The sequence below is a fragment of the Amblyraja radiata genome, chromosome 39 (genome assembly GCF_010909765.2).
Source record: "Amblyraja radiata isolate CabotCenter1 chromosome 39, sAmbRad1.1.pri, whole genome shotgun sequence".
NCBI lineage: Eukaryota > Metazoa > Chordata > Chondrichthyes > Rajiformes > Rajidae > Amblyraja > Amblyraja radiata.
In genome coordinates, this window is record NC_045994.1 from 7,065,959 (window position 1) to 7,081,703 (window position 15,745).

General features: G+C 46.1%; 1 protein-coding gene across 1 annotated transcript in view; it reads right to left on the minus strand.

Moving 5' to 3' along the window:
* Positions 1–5,538: 5,538 nt before the first annotated feature.
* sfrp1 (secreted frizzled related protein 1) overlaps positions 5,539–15,745 on the minus strand; it is a 113,855-nt gene continuing 103,648 nt past the window's right edge. The window contains exon 3 of the mRNA XM_033014013.1: positions 5,539–7,680. Coding sequence (XP_032869904.1) covers positions 7,355–7,680 — 326 coding nt within the window. The 3' untranslated portion in view covers positions 5,539–7,354. The remainder of the gene's footprint in view (positions 7,681–15,745) is intronic.

Sequence of the window (15,745 nt, forward strand, 5' to 3'; positions counted from 1 at the left end):
TGGAGTTTTGTAACGATCATGTATTGTATCTATTCATTTCTCAAATATAGTCTATTTTGAAATTAAAAAAAATTTAAATTAGTGTGGTACAAGATCAGGGAATAAAGTTTAGTGCAAGGTAAAGCCAGCAAAGTCCGATCAAAGATAGCCCGAGGGTCCCCAATGTGGTAAATAGTAGTTCAGGACTGCTCTCTAGTTGTGGTAGGATGATTTGCTTCTGGTACTTTTACCAATTATCGTAAATCTGTAACCTTCAGCTTCCCATATGGCTGAAATGTTTCATCCTCACCTTTAGTTAACTGGCCAGTATGCAACGAAAGCATTTCACTTGTCCCCAGTCGAGGTTCCTAGTTAGAGATGCTGCCTAGCATTGCATCAGCAACCTCCACCCACGCACATATTGTTGAAGGAAACCTTACTTTTGGACCCAATTCTTTAGGCCTGAAGGTAGATTTGCGTAGATTCTTTCAAGTAGGATACAGTGCACGGGATTACACTCTGTGAAATTAATTAAAAAAACTACAGATGCTTGGAATTCCCGGTTAATTCCCGGGATGGCGGGGCTGCCATATGCTGAGAGAATGGAGCAGCTGGGCTTGTACACTCTGGAGTTTAGAAGGATGAGAGGATATCTCATTGAAACATATAAGATTGTTAAGGGTTTGGACATGCTAGAGGCAGGAAACATGTTCCTAATGTTGGGGGAGTCCAGAACTAGGGGCCACAGTTTAAGAATGAGGAGAAAGCCATTTAGAACGGAGACGAGGAAACACTTTTTCGCACAGATAGTGGTGGAATTCTCTGCCTCAGAGGGCGGTGGAGGTGGGTTCTCTGGATGCTTTCAAGAGAGAGCTAGATAGGGCTCTTAAAAATAGCGGAGTCAGGGAATATGGGGAGAAGGCAGGAACGGGGTACTGATTGGGGATGATCAAACATGATCATTTTGAATGGCGGTGCTGGCTCGAAGGGCCGAATGGCCTACTCCTGCACCTATTGTCTATTATCTATTATCTATTGAATCTAAAAGAAAAACAGAAACATGCTGGAAACACTCAGTGGGTCAGGACCTGTTGGTGGGAAGAGAAAAGTTGACATTTCAGGTCAATTATACTCAGTTCAGATGAAGGATCCCAACCCAAAATGTCAACTGACCACTTTTCTCCACAGATGCTGTCTGGCCTTTTGAGTTCCTCCAGCATTTTTACTCTTGATTATGCTCGATAACGGTATAATAAACTTGCAACTGATTTCTTTTTTCTTGCATCTGTTTATTTTTGCCTGGCAAAAGTACTCTGGCCAAAGTATTTTGAAGTGAATTTCCATTTTGGGTGCAGGTGAGCTGTGTATGAAGTAACTTGCAGAAACAAGGAACCGCAGATGCTGGTTTAACCAAAGAAAGACACAAAATGCTGGAGTAACTTAGTGGGTCATGCAGCATCTCTGGAGAACATCTGGGAACATCTGGAGAACTAGGGAGGCACGGTGGTAGAGTTGCTACCTGACAGTGCCAGTGACCCAGGTTTGACTACGGGTGCTGTCCGTATGAAGTTCATACGTTCCCCCCGTGACCACGTGGGTTTTCCACAGGTGCTCTGGTTTCCTCCCGCTCTCCAAAGGCGTACAGGTTTCAAGGTTAATTGGTTTCGGTAAAAATGTGTAAATTGTCCCTGGTGTGTAGGATAGTGCTAAAGTGCGGGGATCGTTGGTCGGCGCGGACACGGTGGGCCGACGGGCCTCTTTCTGCATTATATCTCTAAACTAAACTAAACTAATCCCTGTGAGCCTTCTTCGGACTGCTGCAGTCTGAAGAAGGGTTCTGACTGGAAACGTCACCTATCCATGTTCTCCAAGGTTGATGCCTGACCCGCTGAGTTACTCCAGCACCTTGTGCCTTTCTATAGGCTGCACACCGATGTTGGACGCAGAGGAAGAACATATTTTTACCTCCCACTTTAATGCCGCCTTTTTTTTTGTTTCCTCTTCAGCTGTGTTGAATTGAACAGATTAAAATGAATATGTCCTTCCCTTCAAATGTCAGACAGAGGATTAAACAAATCTTAACATTTTTGTCCGATACATATGCCATTAATTATTATAGAATTACCTGGAAAACCAGTTGCGTTTTCAAATGTGGATCCACTTTAGCCGAGCATCACTTCAAGCAGCAACTGCTTCCATCTGTCTGAAGACTGGCTCTCAGTTGTAAGGCCACAGTTGTGAAATTACTTGATTTCATCTTCGAGTTTTGCTTGACTCTCTTTTTTTAAGGATTGATAAAGCATTCGCCCAACTCTCAGATTTTAACTTTCTCCAGAAAGTTGTATTTTGTACATTTAACCCCCACTTTCCCTGTTCAAGTTCCCCGCTGGTCTTCTGCTCCTGTAGTGACTGAAGCATCGGCATGGGTCCTCATTGCAATCGAGAGATAGGTCTATAGGTGGAGGGAATCCCTACTGTCCGAGGCTATGGTATGTACTGCAGGGAGGTTCTACTGCAGTTGTACAGGGTCTTGGTGAGACCACACCTGGAGTATTGCGTACAGTTTTGGTCTCCTAATCTGAGGAAAGACATTCTTGCCACAGAGAAGGTTCACCGGACTGATTCCTGGGATGTCAGGACTTTCATATGAAGAAAGACTGGATAGACTCGGCTTGTACTCACTAGAATTTAGAAGATTGAGGGGGAATCTTATAGAAACTTACAACATTCTTAAGGGGTTGGACAGGCTGGATGCAGGAAGATTGTTCCCGATGTTGGGGAAGTCCAGAACAAGGGGTCACAGTTTAAGGATAAGGGGGAAATCTTTTAGGACCGAGATGAGGAAAACATTTTTCACACAGAGAGTGGTGAATCTCTGGAATTCTCTGCCACAGAAGGTAGTTGAGGCCAATTCATTGGCTATATTTAAGAGGGAGTTAGATGTGGCCCTTGTGGCTAAAGGAATCAGGGGGTATGGAGAGAAGGCAGGTACAGGATACTGAGTTGGATGATCAGCCATGATCATATTGAATGGTGGTGCAGGCTCGAAGGGCCGAATGGCCTACTCCTGCACCTATTTTCTATGTTCAATGTTTCTATGTACATATCCACTCCCTCTTCTCCACTCTCCCATCAGGCAAAAGGTATAGAAGCGTGAAAACGCACACCATCAGATTCAGGGACAATTTCTTCCCAGCTCTTATCTGGCAACTGAATCATCCTACCACAACCAGAAGGCAGTACTGAACTACTATCTACCTATATGATGTCCCTTGCATTATCCTTGACCGGACTTTGCTGGCTTTACCTTGCACTCAATGTTATTCCCTTATCATGTATCGATACATTGTAAATGGCTCGATTGCAATCATGCATTGTCTTTCTGCTGGCTGGTTAGCACGCAACAAGAAGCTTTGCACTGTACCTCAGTACACGTGACAATAAACTAAACTGAACTCCATCTGCACAGTCCAAGCTCGGCATTGGAGATATATCTCAGCCCCAAACCTCTCAGCAAATGTAACACTGATCCGTTGGATCGAAGAGTCTGTTTCCTTTCCCTCGCACTTGGTTTTCCTTGCACTTTGTTGCTTTTGTGTCACAAAAGAACCTGACATCTTTAGGCAATGCCCTCATCACCATGCTACCTCATATTTCCTTCTGGCATAGAAGGGAGGCTTTTGGCCCATCAAGTCTTTGCCAGCTCCCATTCTCACAACCCGACGGTATGAAAATTGAACTCTCCAATGTTAGGTAACTATACAACTCTCCCACTCCCCCTTCTTTCCCATGAACCTCCCCTCCCCCGATCCCTTGTCTTACCTCGACTCAGATGCAATGCATCTGAAATGCAACGGCATGCAATCCAGGCTCACGGCCAGATGGAGCAAACGCCCTGGCACAACTACTTGCATTTTTAGGACATTTGGCAGAAAATTCGGGCCAACAGAAAGGCCTATTTGTCCCCTCTCCCTCCCCTCCTCTTCCATCTACATTCCTTCCTCTAGCTTCACAATTCACAACTTTTCATTCATTTTGTCTGAGACCTTCTGTCTTTTCATCTCTAGTCTTTGTCAAACTGGCTGCATATCAAATATCCCCCTCCTCCCCTCACCTGTAACAACACATTACCTTGAGGAGTTTCAGGTCTAATGAAGGTAGATGGCCATCAGGGGGAGTCCAAGAGGAGGGGATCCGTTGGACCCGTCCGAAATGTCGCCCATTCCATCTCTCCAGAGATGCTGCCTCATCCGCTGAGTTACTCCAGCATTTTGTGACAACATCTTACCTGCCAGCTTTGTCCTGCCTCTCTTAACTTTCATCCCCCCCCCCCCCCCATTCAATCAGTCTGTAGAATGGTCACAAGGGTTGGACGCAAAATGTTGCCTTTCCATATTCTCCAGAGATGCCCCGCTGAGCTACTCCAGCACTCTGTGTCACTTGTTCTCTCTCCTATACCTCACTTGCTAGGACCACTCCCCTGCACTAGGGGTCATTTGTAGTAGCTCAACAATACACCTTTGGGAGGTGCGAGGAAACTGAAGCACCCAGATAGGTAGCACACAAGTGAGCCCTAATCGATGGAGCCTTGAGTCAGTAACACTACCTGCTGCCGCACTGAGTCTCTCCTGCAACAATGTATTGGAAGATATTGCTTAGGTAACCTAAGGATGAACCCATGCTGTTTTTTCTTGGTTGTGCCTTATGGTACAGGTCCACCATCCATTATCCGGCACCCTTGCCTCCAGAGGCTTTCTGGTTTATCCATTTTGCTGGGCCAACAGATGTGACGGTGTCAGAGAGAAGTCCAACTGTAGCGGAACGGTCCGCCTCGGCCTCGCAGGGACCGAGATACAAACTCGGCCTCGGGAGTCGGTAATGGGAACGGATCTGCCGGGTCTGGCCGGGCAGGTGTTCCAGAGCCCCGGCTGTAGGGGGCAAATCCAACCCGCCGATCGGCACGACAGTCCCAATGAGGTCGAGCTTGGCCGCCTCACCCGGCCTTGGAGCCACATTTTCGGGGGGGGGACCTTCGAGGTGGGTGGGGGTGGGAGGTCAACTGCACTCACAATTTTGGCCTGATCAAAGGACCGGATCAAAGAAACATATAAAATTAAGGGGTAGGACATTTAGGACTGAGATGAGGAAAAACATTTCTCACCTAGAGTTGTGAATTTGTGGAATTCTCTGCCACAGAGGGCAGTGGAGGCCAATTCACTGGATGTTTTCAAGAGAGAGTTAGATATAACTCTTAGGGTTAACAGAATCAAGGGATATGGGGAGAAAGCAGGAACGGGGTACTGATTCTGGATGATCAGCCATGATCATTTTGAATGGCGGTGCTGGCTCGAAGGGCCGAATGGCCTAGTCCTGCACCTATTTTCTATGGTTCTATGTTGCTGGAAAATAGGTGGTGGATCTATAGTACAACTGGGATCGCCAAGTTTGTGACTCACAAAAGGGTGGAAAACTGTGATAATTTGTAAGAACAAAGACTTATCCTCCCGGACTGTGACTCTTGAAGTAAATCTTTGACTTTAAAAGACTAGGAAGGCAAAGTTCTATTTTCAAACAGATTTATTTTTAAAAAGCAGGTCTACTTACAAGGAACTACAAATGAAGCAGCTCTTTAATTGAACAATTATCCAAACCGTATGAAATAAGGCCATTTGAAAGCAATAGTTCTCCCGATACCTTTTCATAGCAGAACAAAATATTCACAGTGCATTTAGATCAAGAAGCTCAACACAGATACATTTAAGTTGTGCGTCTATCACCTTAACTCCTGCAACTTTGACTAAATGAACTGATAACAAAATTAAAACCTAAACGAAAGTAAATCAGTGTGATATTGAAACACATTGTGCCATTGCTTGGTTGAGCAAACATAATTCTGGAAGGAAATAAATGATTATAAAGCAAAATAAAAATTCAAAAATCAAGAAGATACTGATAGCTGATTGACGTTTCCACGGATTCACTTCCCGCATGTGGCTAATTTCTTGGGAAACACCAGAAGCAGCGTGGCTCGCTTCTCATTAACCCGACCTTACGTTCTCAATCCTACAAGAATAGTCAGTTCTTACTGAAGCATCTCCTAAAAGTTTCCTAATTTGTTCATTACGCAAGATTCATTTTCCAAACCGCTCGTTAATGCTAGATGAATATTTAAGAGGTTTCAAAGCTCTCAGCTATAACATATGCGTGCCAGCAGGAGATGAAAGTCTTTGGATGCCGTCCAAACACTTCGGTGCATGAAATCTGATGATTTTCGAACAAAAAAACCCAATATTCTTTGGAATATTGAAAACAATAATTTTTTGTTGTTGTCGTTGTTCAGGGGAAAAAAAGTGACGATTAGTTGATACGTTCAAATTGCAACGGTGAGCGTTTGCAGTTTGGGGATTTGGCTCCATGCCAAGTGGTTTTCCTGACTGCTCTGCATTCTCAGAGTCCCTGAGCCAATGTGACTTTTCTAGGGAAATTGCAACACACAGTGGTTCAGGCAGGGTTGTATAACGCAACTTGTGTTTGTTTACATTGTGTGATTCCAACGAATACTCTGTGGTGCTGAGGGAAGGGTTCTTGCGATATTCCAAAACCATCTCATTTCCTTGTTCTTATCTTCTCCCAGCGAAAAAAGAATCTATACATTTTCCTTTCTCCCTTATCCCCTTTGTCCCATTTTCACACCTTAAACACCCTTATCTCGGTATCTCCCTCGCCCCTGACTGCAGTCTGAGGAAGGGTCTCGACCCGAAACATCACCCACTCCTTCTATCCAGAGATGCTGCCTGTCCCGCTGAGTTACTCCAGCATTTTGTGTATATCTCTTTTCCGAAATCCATTCACTTCACTCCTTTTGACACCCCTGTTCCCCTCCATTTCCAAAACCACTACCTTTCCTAAATTTTTTGGACGTGCTTAAAAGCCTCAGAATTCATCTCAGAGGGCAGTGGAGGCAAGTTCTCTGGATGCTTTCAAGAGAGAGCTAGATAGGGCTCTTAAAAATAGGGGGATATGGGGAGAAGGCAGGAACGGGGTACTGATTGGGGATGATCAGCCATGATCACATTGAATGGCGGTGCTGGCTCAAAGGGCCAAATGGCCTACTCCTGAACCTATTGTCTATTGTCTGTTGCGCCTCCTTGCTGGCTTATTAGTCTATGCTACCATAATGTATTAACGGAGAGAAACATACAAAGAATCATCATTATTACGCGCACAGAATCTAAAAAAAAAAGGGGGGAGAGGAATCATAGTTTAAAGGAGAAGATTCTATCTTATAGAGAAAAGAAAACGTTTAATATTTTTTTTTAAGAATAGCATGTGCAAGTTCAGATTGAATTGTTTGATTTAAAGAGCAGGCCGATAATCATTTAAAGACCCCCTGGAATGTGGGACACACGTGAGTCTTCATTTTCTTCACAGCTTTTTTCACCTCTTTGCTCTTTTTATCCCACCTGTGAATAACCGTCAGGAGATTTTGTTTGTTCACTTTGCGGCCCATGATGAGAAAGTTACTGTTAAGGTTATCCAGCTGGTGGCAGGGACAGTCTGCCCCGTTCTTAATGTACAAGGTCAGCTTCTTCAGATCCTTCTTCTTCAGCGGCCCCAGCTTCAGAGGCTTTTTCTTCTTCTGCGGAATAATCTTCCGGTCACCGTTCTCCTTCTTCACTTCCTTGATCTTCATCTTCAGAGCTGTAACAAAGTAGCACATTGATGATCAGTGGGAGAGAGAGGTTGGCGAAAATTTCGAGATACAGCGTGGAAGTTACTCCAGAATTTTGGCCCACCCTTTCCTCCCCGTCCAGCCATCACGCTTGTTGTACCCAAAGATCCTATAGCAAGCTATAGGATCTTTGGTTGTATCTCAGGCAAAAGGTATAGAAGTGTGAAAACGCACACCTCCAGATTCAGGGACAGGTTCTTCCCAGCTCTTATTAGGTAACCAAATCATCCTACCACAACCAGAGAGCAGTCCTGAACTACCATCTACCTCACTGGTGACTCTCGGTCTACCCTTGATCCTGGCTTACTTCAAACTAAATGTTGTTCCCTTATCATGTATCTTTACACTGCAAATGGCTCAATTGTAATCGTGTATTGTCTTTCCGCTGACTGGTTAGCACGCAACAAAAGCTTTTCACTCTATCCCCTCCCTTCTATCAGTTTATCCAGTTTTTCCCCTTAGTTATTAATACTTCTATCAGTAAAATCATGTTTCCTAAAGGGTCTGTCCCACCAGCATGCGATAGCATGCGTCTAGCGCGACCTAACGTGGTCTCTTGAGGCATACGGCCTCGCGGGGCCGGTCCCACTTCGATCGCCGGAGGCGTATGGAGTTGTGCGGGGCTGGTCCCGACATCACGCGGGGCTCCAAAAATCTTGCCCTGTCCAAAAATCCCGCGCGACAACGGCCTGTCGGTCCGCAGCCGCATTGAGACCGTACGCAGCGTCTTGACGGCGTACGCCTAGCACGTGGCGTTGCGTGATGACATCACCACCCGGCATGCTGTTGCGTGATGACGTCACCGCCCGACGCTGTTCGACGTCAAAATTCAGTCGGCCCGCCTCCTGCCCAGCTGATTGGTGCGTTTGACGTTAATTATGTCACGCGCGAACTTTGCACGTACTCCGCTCACGTTTGGTCGCGCTAGACGCATGCAGGTGGGACAGGCCCTTTACTGGGTAGAGTAGTGACTAGGTAGAAGTGCAACAGTAGAGTTGCTGCCTTACAGCGCATGAGACCCGGGTTCGATCTTGACTACGGGTGCTGTCTGTACGGAGTTTGTACATTCTCCCTGTGATCTGCGTGGGTTTACTCCGGGATCTCCGGTTTCCTCCCACACTCCAAAGACGTACAGGTTTATAGGTTAATTAGCCTGTTTAAAATGGTAAATTGTCCCTAGTGTGTCAGACAGTGTTAATGTACGGTGATCACTGGTTGGCATGGACTCGGTGGGCCGAAGGGCCTGTTTCTGCCCTGTACTCTCAATAATTAAACAAAAATCTCAGTTTAATCTTCCGTCAGCCTCCTTTGATCTTAAGAAGAAAACATCAGCCTGACCAATCTCACTTCATAAACAATACTTCTTTGGTTTAGTTTAGTCTATTGTCACATGCACCGGAGTACAGTGAAAAGCTTTTTGTTGCGTGCTATCCAGTCATCAAAAAGACCACATATGATTACAATCAAGTGGTCCACAGTGTGCAGATGCAGGATAAAGGGAATAACATCCAGTGCAAGATAAAGTCCAGAAATGTCCGATGAAAGATAGTGCGATTGTCCCCAATGAGGTCGATGATAGATCAGGACCGCTCTCTAGTTACTGGGAGGATGGTTCAGTTGCCTGATAACAGCCGGGAAGAAACTGTCCCTGAATCTGGAGGTACACTTTTTCAAACTTCTAAACTTCTTGCCTGATGGGAGAGGGGAGAAGAGGGAGTGACCGGGGGTGAGACTAGTGTGCAGGAAGGAACTGCAGATGCTGGTTTAAACCGAAGAGAGACACAAAAAGCTGGAGTAACTCAGCGGGACAGGAAGCATCTCCGGAGAGAAGGAATGGGTGACGTTTTGGGTCGAGACCCTTCTTCACACTGGTCCTTGGTTGTGCTGGTGGCCTTGCTGCAGCAGCGTTGGAAATATAGATGGAGTCAGTGAAAGGGAGATTCTTTCAACCTCTGTAACACCCTTGTGAATCTTCTCCACACCCTCTCTTTTATAATGTAAAGGCACTGTGACACAGCAGGTAGAGCCAGTGACTCACAGCATCAATGTGGGAGCTGTCTGTATGGAATTTGTCTGTTCTACCTGTGACAACGTGAAGGGCTTGTCCCACTTACGCAACTTTTTCGGCGACTGCCAGCACCCGTCATGGGTCGCTGAAAATGTTCAACATGTTGAAAATTCAGCGGCGACCAGAAAGACGTTACGACTCTTTGGGTGACTAGGAGACGACTCACCACCATACAGGCGACATCCTGGCGACATGTCGCGGGGTGAAGCCTGTATGGTCGTGAGTAGTCGCCCAAAGAGCCGTACCATGTTCTGGTCGCCACTGGATTTTCAACATGTTGAAAATTTCTGGCGACCTGTAACGACCTATAACGGGTGCCGGCAGTCGCTGAAAAAGTCGCGTAAGTGGGACAGGCCCTTGACTCTCCTCTGGCTGTGTTTCCTGCTACTTTCCAAAGACGTACTGTCCCTTAGGCTAATTGGCCATTGTAAATTCTACCTTGTGTTTAGTGAATAGAAGAACCTGAGGGGAATTGTTAACAATTTTGGGTGAATAAAAACTGCGATTAATATCGGATTCGTATAACTGATGGCCTGTACAGACTCAGTGGACAGAAGGGGCAGATTCTGTGCCGTACGCCTCCTTAACTGTGACACGGACCAAAGGTTGATGAATCCTCCGCCATTTCCACCACCTCCAACGTGATCCCACCACTCGCCACATCTTCCCATCTCCCCCCATGTCTGCCTTCCGCAAAGACCGCTCCCTCCGCAACTCTCTTGTCAATTCTTCCCTTCCTCCCGTACCACCCCCTCCCCGGGCACTTTCCGTTGCAACCGCAAGAGATGCTACACTTGTCGCTTTACCTCCCCCCTCGACTCCATTCAAGGACCCAAGCAGTCGTTCCAGGTGCGACAGAGGTTCACCTGCATCTCCTCCAACCTCATCTATTGCCTGGGTTGCTTGCGTCCGGATGGCATGAACATTGAATTCTCCCAATTTTGCTAGCCCTTGCTGTCTCCTCCCCTTCCTTAACCCTCGAGCTGTCTCCTCCCATCCTCCCGCCCTCGGGCTCCTCCTCCTCCCTTTTTCCTTCCTTCTCCCCCCCACCCCCCATCAGTCTGAAGAAGGGTTTCGGCCCGAAACGTCAACTGTTTCCTTCGCTCCATAGATGCTGCTGCACACGCTGAGTTTCTCCAGCATTTTTGTGTACCTCCGGTTGATGAATTTAGTTTAGTTTAGTTTAGAGATACTGCGTGGAGTCAGGTCTTTCGGCCCACCGAGTCCGTGCCGACCAGCACATTAACACTATCCTACACACACTAGGGACAATTACACATGCACCAAGGCAATGAACCAACATACCTGTGGGAATTTGGAGTGCGGGAGGAAAACGAAGATCTTGGAGAAAACCCACGCGGTCACGGGGAGAACGTGCAAACTCCGTACAGACAGCACCCGTAGTCAGGGTCGAACCCGGGTCTCTGGCGCTGTAAGGCAGCAACTCTACCACCGTGGCCACTAAATGGTGGCGTTTAAGAGGACATTGCGTGGCATTCGAAATAAATCTCCCTTCACTTCAGCTCGGAGTGATGCCATTACAACAGTCAAGGGCAGGAAGCATAACAAGGTTAACTTCAGGGTGCTTTGGTGGTGCAGCGGTAGACTGCTGCCTCACAGCGTCAGAGACCCTTGGTTCGATCCTGACCTCGGATCCTCCTCCCTGTACGGAGTTTGTACATTCACCATATCACCGCAGGCGTTTCCTCCGGGTACTCCGGTTTCCTCCCACATCCCGAAACGTGCTGGTTTGTAGGCCAACTGGCCTCTGTAAAAATTGCAGTGGGATAATATAGAACTATCATGAACATGAACGGGTGATCAATAGTTGGTGTAGGGCTGTGTCCATGCTGTAACTGTAAACTAAACTAATCTAAACTAAGTTTCTTAGCAAGGTATTCTACTTTGTCTTTAAAGTATTGGAAAGGATACAGTTGCTTTGTTGGCCAACATTTCTAGTCATTGCCACTTGAGCCAACACTAGATCTGGTATTTGTTGGTTCACATGCTTGATCAATGGTGTTTTATCATTAATGTTTTATTATTATTAATGTTTAGTGTTTTCTGAGTCATTCGTAACTGTCACTGTATGTCATGTTGTTACTTGTGGGCGGAGCACCAAGGCAAATTCCTTGTATGTGAATACTTGGCCAATAAACTTACTTACTTACTTACTTACTTACTTGAGCCAACAAGACAGTAGGGGTTCCCTGCCTGAACATTATACCCATTTCCTGAATTTTTATAGACTTATAAAGCATGATTTAGATTGTTCAGGCTTCCGAATTACTAACAAGCACCAAATTAATAATGATGCTATTCCTGTACAAGGAAAGAATATGAAGTTTCTGAAGGAACGCCTGGTATATCATGTGTGGGAAGGAACTGCAGATGCTGGTTTAAACCGAAGGTAGACACAAAATGCTGGAGTAGCTCAGAGGGTCAGGCGGCAACTCTGGAAATGAAGACATAGGAGATGTTTCGGGTCGTTCCCATGGCTTGTTTCCATGCTGACTGTATCACTAAAGTCTACAGACTATAACTTATTTAAGCGGGGTTTGCTCTGTCATGGTCTAATTTTCTTAGAATAACTGATAAGTCATTGTTGCATTTAATGTACCTGTAAAGCTGCAGTAAGCAGACATTTCATCAGAGATGTAATACCTGTCCCTATGCCTCTTCCGTCAGCTCCATCCAGGAACCCCAGCAGTCCATCCAGGTGAGACAGTGGTTCACGTGCACATTCTCTAACCTCATCTACTGCATTTGGTGATCATGATGTGGTCTCCTTTACATAGACGAGACCAAGCGTTGACCCGGAACCCGTTTCCCCTCGGTCCACCAAGGTCTACTGGACCTCCCAGTTGCTAAACAGTTTAACTCCCCTTCCCATTCCCACACTGACCTTTCTGTCTTGGGCCCCCTCAGTTGCCAGAGTGAAGCCGCATGCAAACTGGTGGATGAACACTTCATATTCTGCTTATGTAGCCTGCAACCCAATGGTATGAACAGCGAGAAGAAGGGTCTCGACCCAAAACGCCACCCTTTCCTTCTCGCCTGAGATGCAGCCTGTCCTACTGAGTTATTCCAGCTTTTAGTGTCTATACTCGGTACGAACAGCCAACTGTAACTAAGTTACAATTACATGTCCCCCCCCACACTACAACTTCCCCACCCTCCCCACCCCCCATTCCCTCCTTCCTTTCCTTTCTCCAGATTCTTTCCCCATGTGACCCATTTCTCTCCCCCCCCCCTCCCTCCCCCCCCCCCCCTGTCCTTCCAACCATATTCCTTCCTCTGGCTTCACAATTTGTGATTCCATCCTTACCTTATCTAACATTGTTTGCCTATTCATCTCTAGCTTTTGTCCAACCATTTATATATCACCCCACCCCTCACCTGTATCTACCTATTATTGCCAGACTTTGTCCCTCTCCCCCCCCCCCCCACCTCTTTCCAGCCTTCCCCCTCCCCCCACCACACCACCCCACTGCAATTAGTCTGAAGCAGGATCCCGACCCAAAATGTCGCCGATCCGTGTTCTCTGGAGACGCTGCCTAACCGCTACGTTACACCAGCACTTAGTGTCGCGCTTTTCTTTGTAAACCAAGCAACTGCAGTTCCTGGTGCCTGTGGTAATTATAGATCTGGATAGGTGAAGGATGTTTAATTTTTTTTTAAAATATTTTTATTAGAAGCATGAATACAAATAATAGTCAGCGACAATTTGATTACAGATTTCTTCCATAGCTTCAGTTTTATTTTAAGAATAAAGATAAAGGGAGAAAAAGATGAGAGAAGGTAATAGAGAGAGAAGAAGAATAGAGAAAAAGGGAGATGCAGAGAAAAGCTGCCAATGACAAGATTGTAGAGATAGATCTGGGAAATGTTGAGTGTAATGCCCCTGTCCCACTTAGGAAACCTGAACGGAAATCTCTGGAGACTTTGCGCCCCACCCAAGGTTTCCGTGCGGTTCCCGGAGGTTGCAGGTGGTTGCCGGAGGTTGCAGGTAGTGGAAGCAGGTAGGGAGACTGACAAAAACCTCCGGGAACCGCACGGAAACCTTGGGCGGGGCGCAAAGTCTCCAGAGGTTTCCATTCAGGTTTCCTAAGTGGGACAGGGGCATAACTATTCATCCAGTCCCAAACTCAGGTTTCAACCCTGATTCTGTGTTAAACCAATTTACCTTTTCAAATATTCAATAAATGGAGACCATATTCTAACAAAAAATTCTGGTTTGTCAATTAAGACAAGTCTTTTTTTTCCCAGAGGATGTTGAATTTTACATCCTATTTGTGAGGCAAAGATTTTTGCTCCAAGTGTTTTTAATTGAGCAAATTTAAATTCCTCAGTTACAATGGTGGGATTTCAGCCCATGCTTTTGGTAGTGTAGTTCAAGCCACCGGATCTATGTGCAAATAACTTAAAACTGTTCACTCCGTTCATCTAACAAGTCATTTTACTGTCCTGGGGCCAATTCTGCCCACAGAATATCAGGCCCCCGTACAGAAGTGATTAGGGGTCTGGGGAACTCTGAGACAGTTTGACTATGTGACAAGGTGGCATACAAATATGTGGCAGACCTTGCTTAATTGGTGCCGGCTTTTATTTTGTTCAGCTGCATGCCTCCCTTACCGCACAACAGCAGCCAGCCACAGAGCAGTCACTACATGTTAGTGGATTTCAATTACCACTGTGTACTGATTATGTGCTTTCATTATCTGCCGTCAACTTTGCAAAATCGTTCTCCTGGGAGGGTGTCTCACTGGGAGACCATATCTGGAATACGTTAAATGGACGTAAACAAATAGAAGGATTTCTTGTGTGTTCTGTACACCGTTGCAGGACAACTAAGATCCCCCCCGGTAGATAATTCCGTATGAAAAGGACTTTCAGCTTTTATAAAAAATAGCAGTTTATTTGGAATATTTATTTGGAAGTCACCGTGAAATTCCTAGTTTGCGTACCCACTGTATACAGACAGCAGACACCTACGGCACGGACAAAGTTACAAAGTACCTACTCCTTCGTTCTATCGCCCCCCCCCCCCCCCCACAGCGGTTCCCCCACTCCGAGTCCTCCATTGTCTATTGTTCTCCTTCCCTCACCCCCAATTGTCCATTGTTCCTCCCCTCCCTCATGGCAGTCGAATGGCATGTTGGCCTTTATAACAAGAGGAATCGAATATAGGAGCAAAGAGGTCCTTCAGCAGTTTGTCCTTCAGCCCTAGTGAGACCCCACCTGAAGTATTGTGTGCAGTTTTGGTCTCCTAATTTGAGGAAGGATATTCTTGCTAATGATGGAGTTCTTGCTAATGAGTAGGATATTCTTGCTAATGAGTAGGTTTACAAGGTTAATTCCCTGGATGGTTGGACTGTCATATGGTGAGAGAATGGAGTAGCTGGGCTTGTACACTCGGGAGTTTAGAAGGATGAGAGGATATCTCATTGAAACATATAAGATTATTAAGGACTTGGACGGGCTAGAGGCAGGAAACATGTTCCCCATGTTGGGGGAGTCCAGAACCAGAGGCCACAGTTTAAGAATAAGCAGTAAGCCATTTAGAACGGGGCTCCCGTGAGGCCCCATCAATACGAGGCTTCATCATTGCTGCCACAGAGGCCCCATCACCACGAGGCCTCTAGATTTGCTTCAGAACAGTTTTGTTCAGGAATGGCTGGGTTACGTCATTTATTTTACTGGTAAAATCAAACTCACATAGGTAGGTTTAGAAATTCATCGAGTCATACCGGGCGGAAACAGGCCCTTCAGCCCAACTTGCCCATGCTGGCCAACATTTAGAGTGGCACATGATGGCCAAAATTCTCTCTCTTCCCCATCCCTCAACCAGGAGAGATATCATCACACAAAATTATGAAATGGAGTACAGGCAGGAGAAGTAAGTAAAGTGGAGATAGACTCTGTGTAAAAAAACATTGCCCCATACATCCCCATTAAACTTTCCC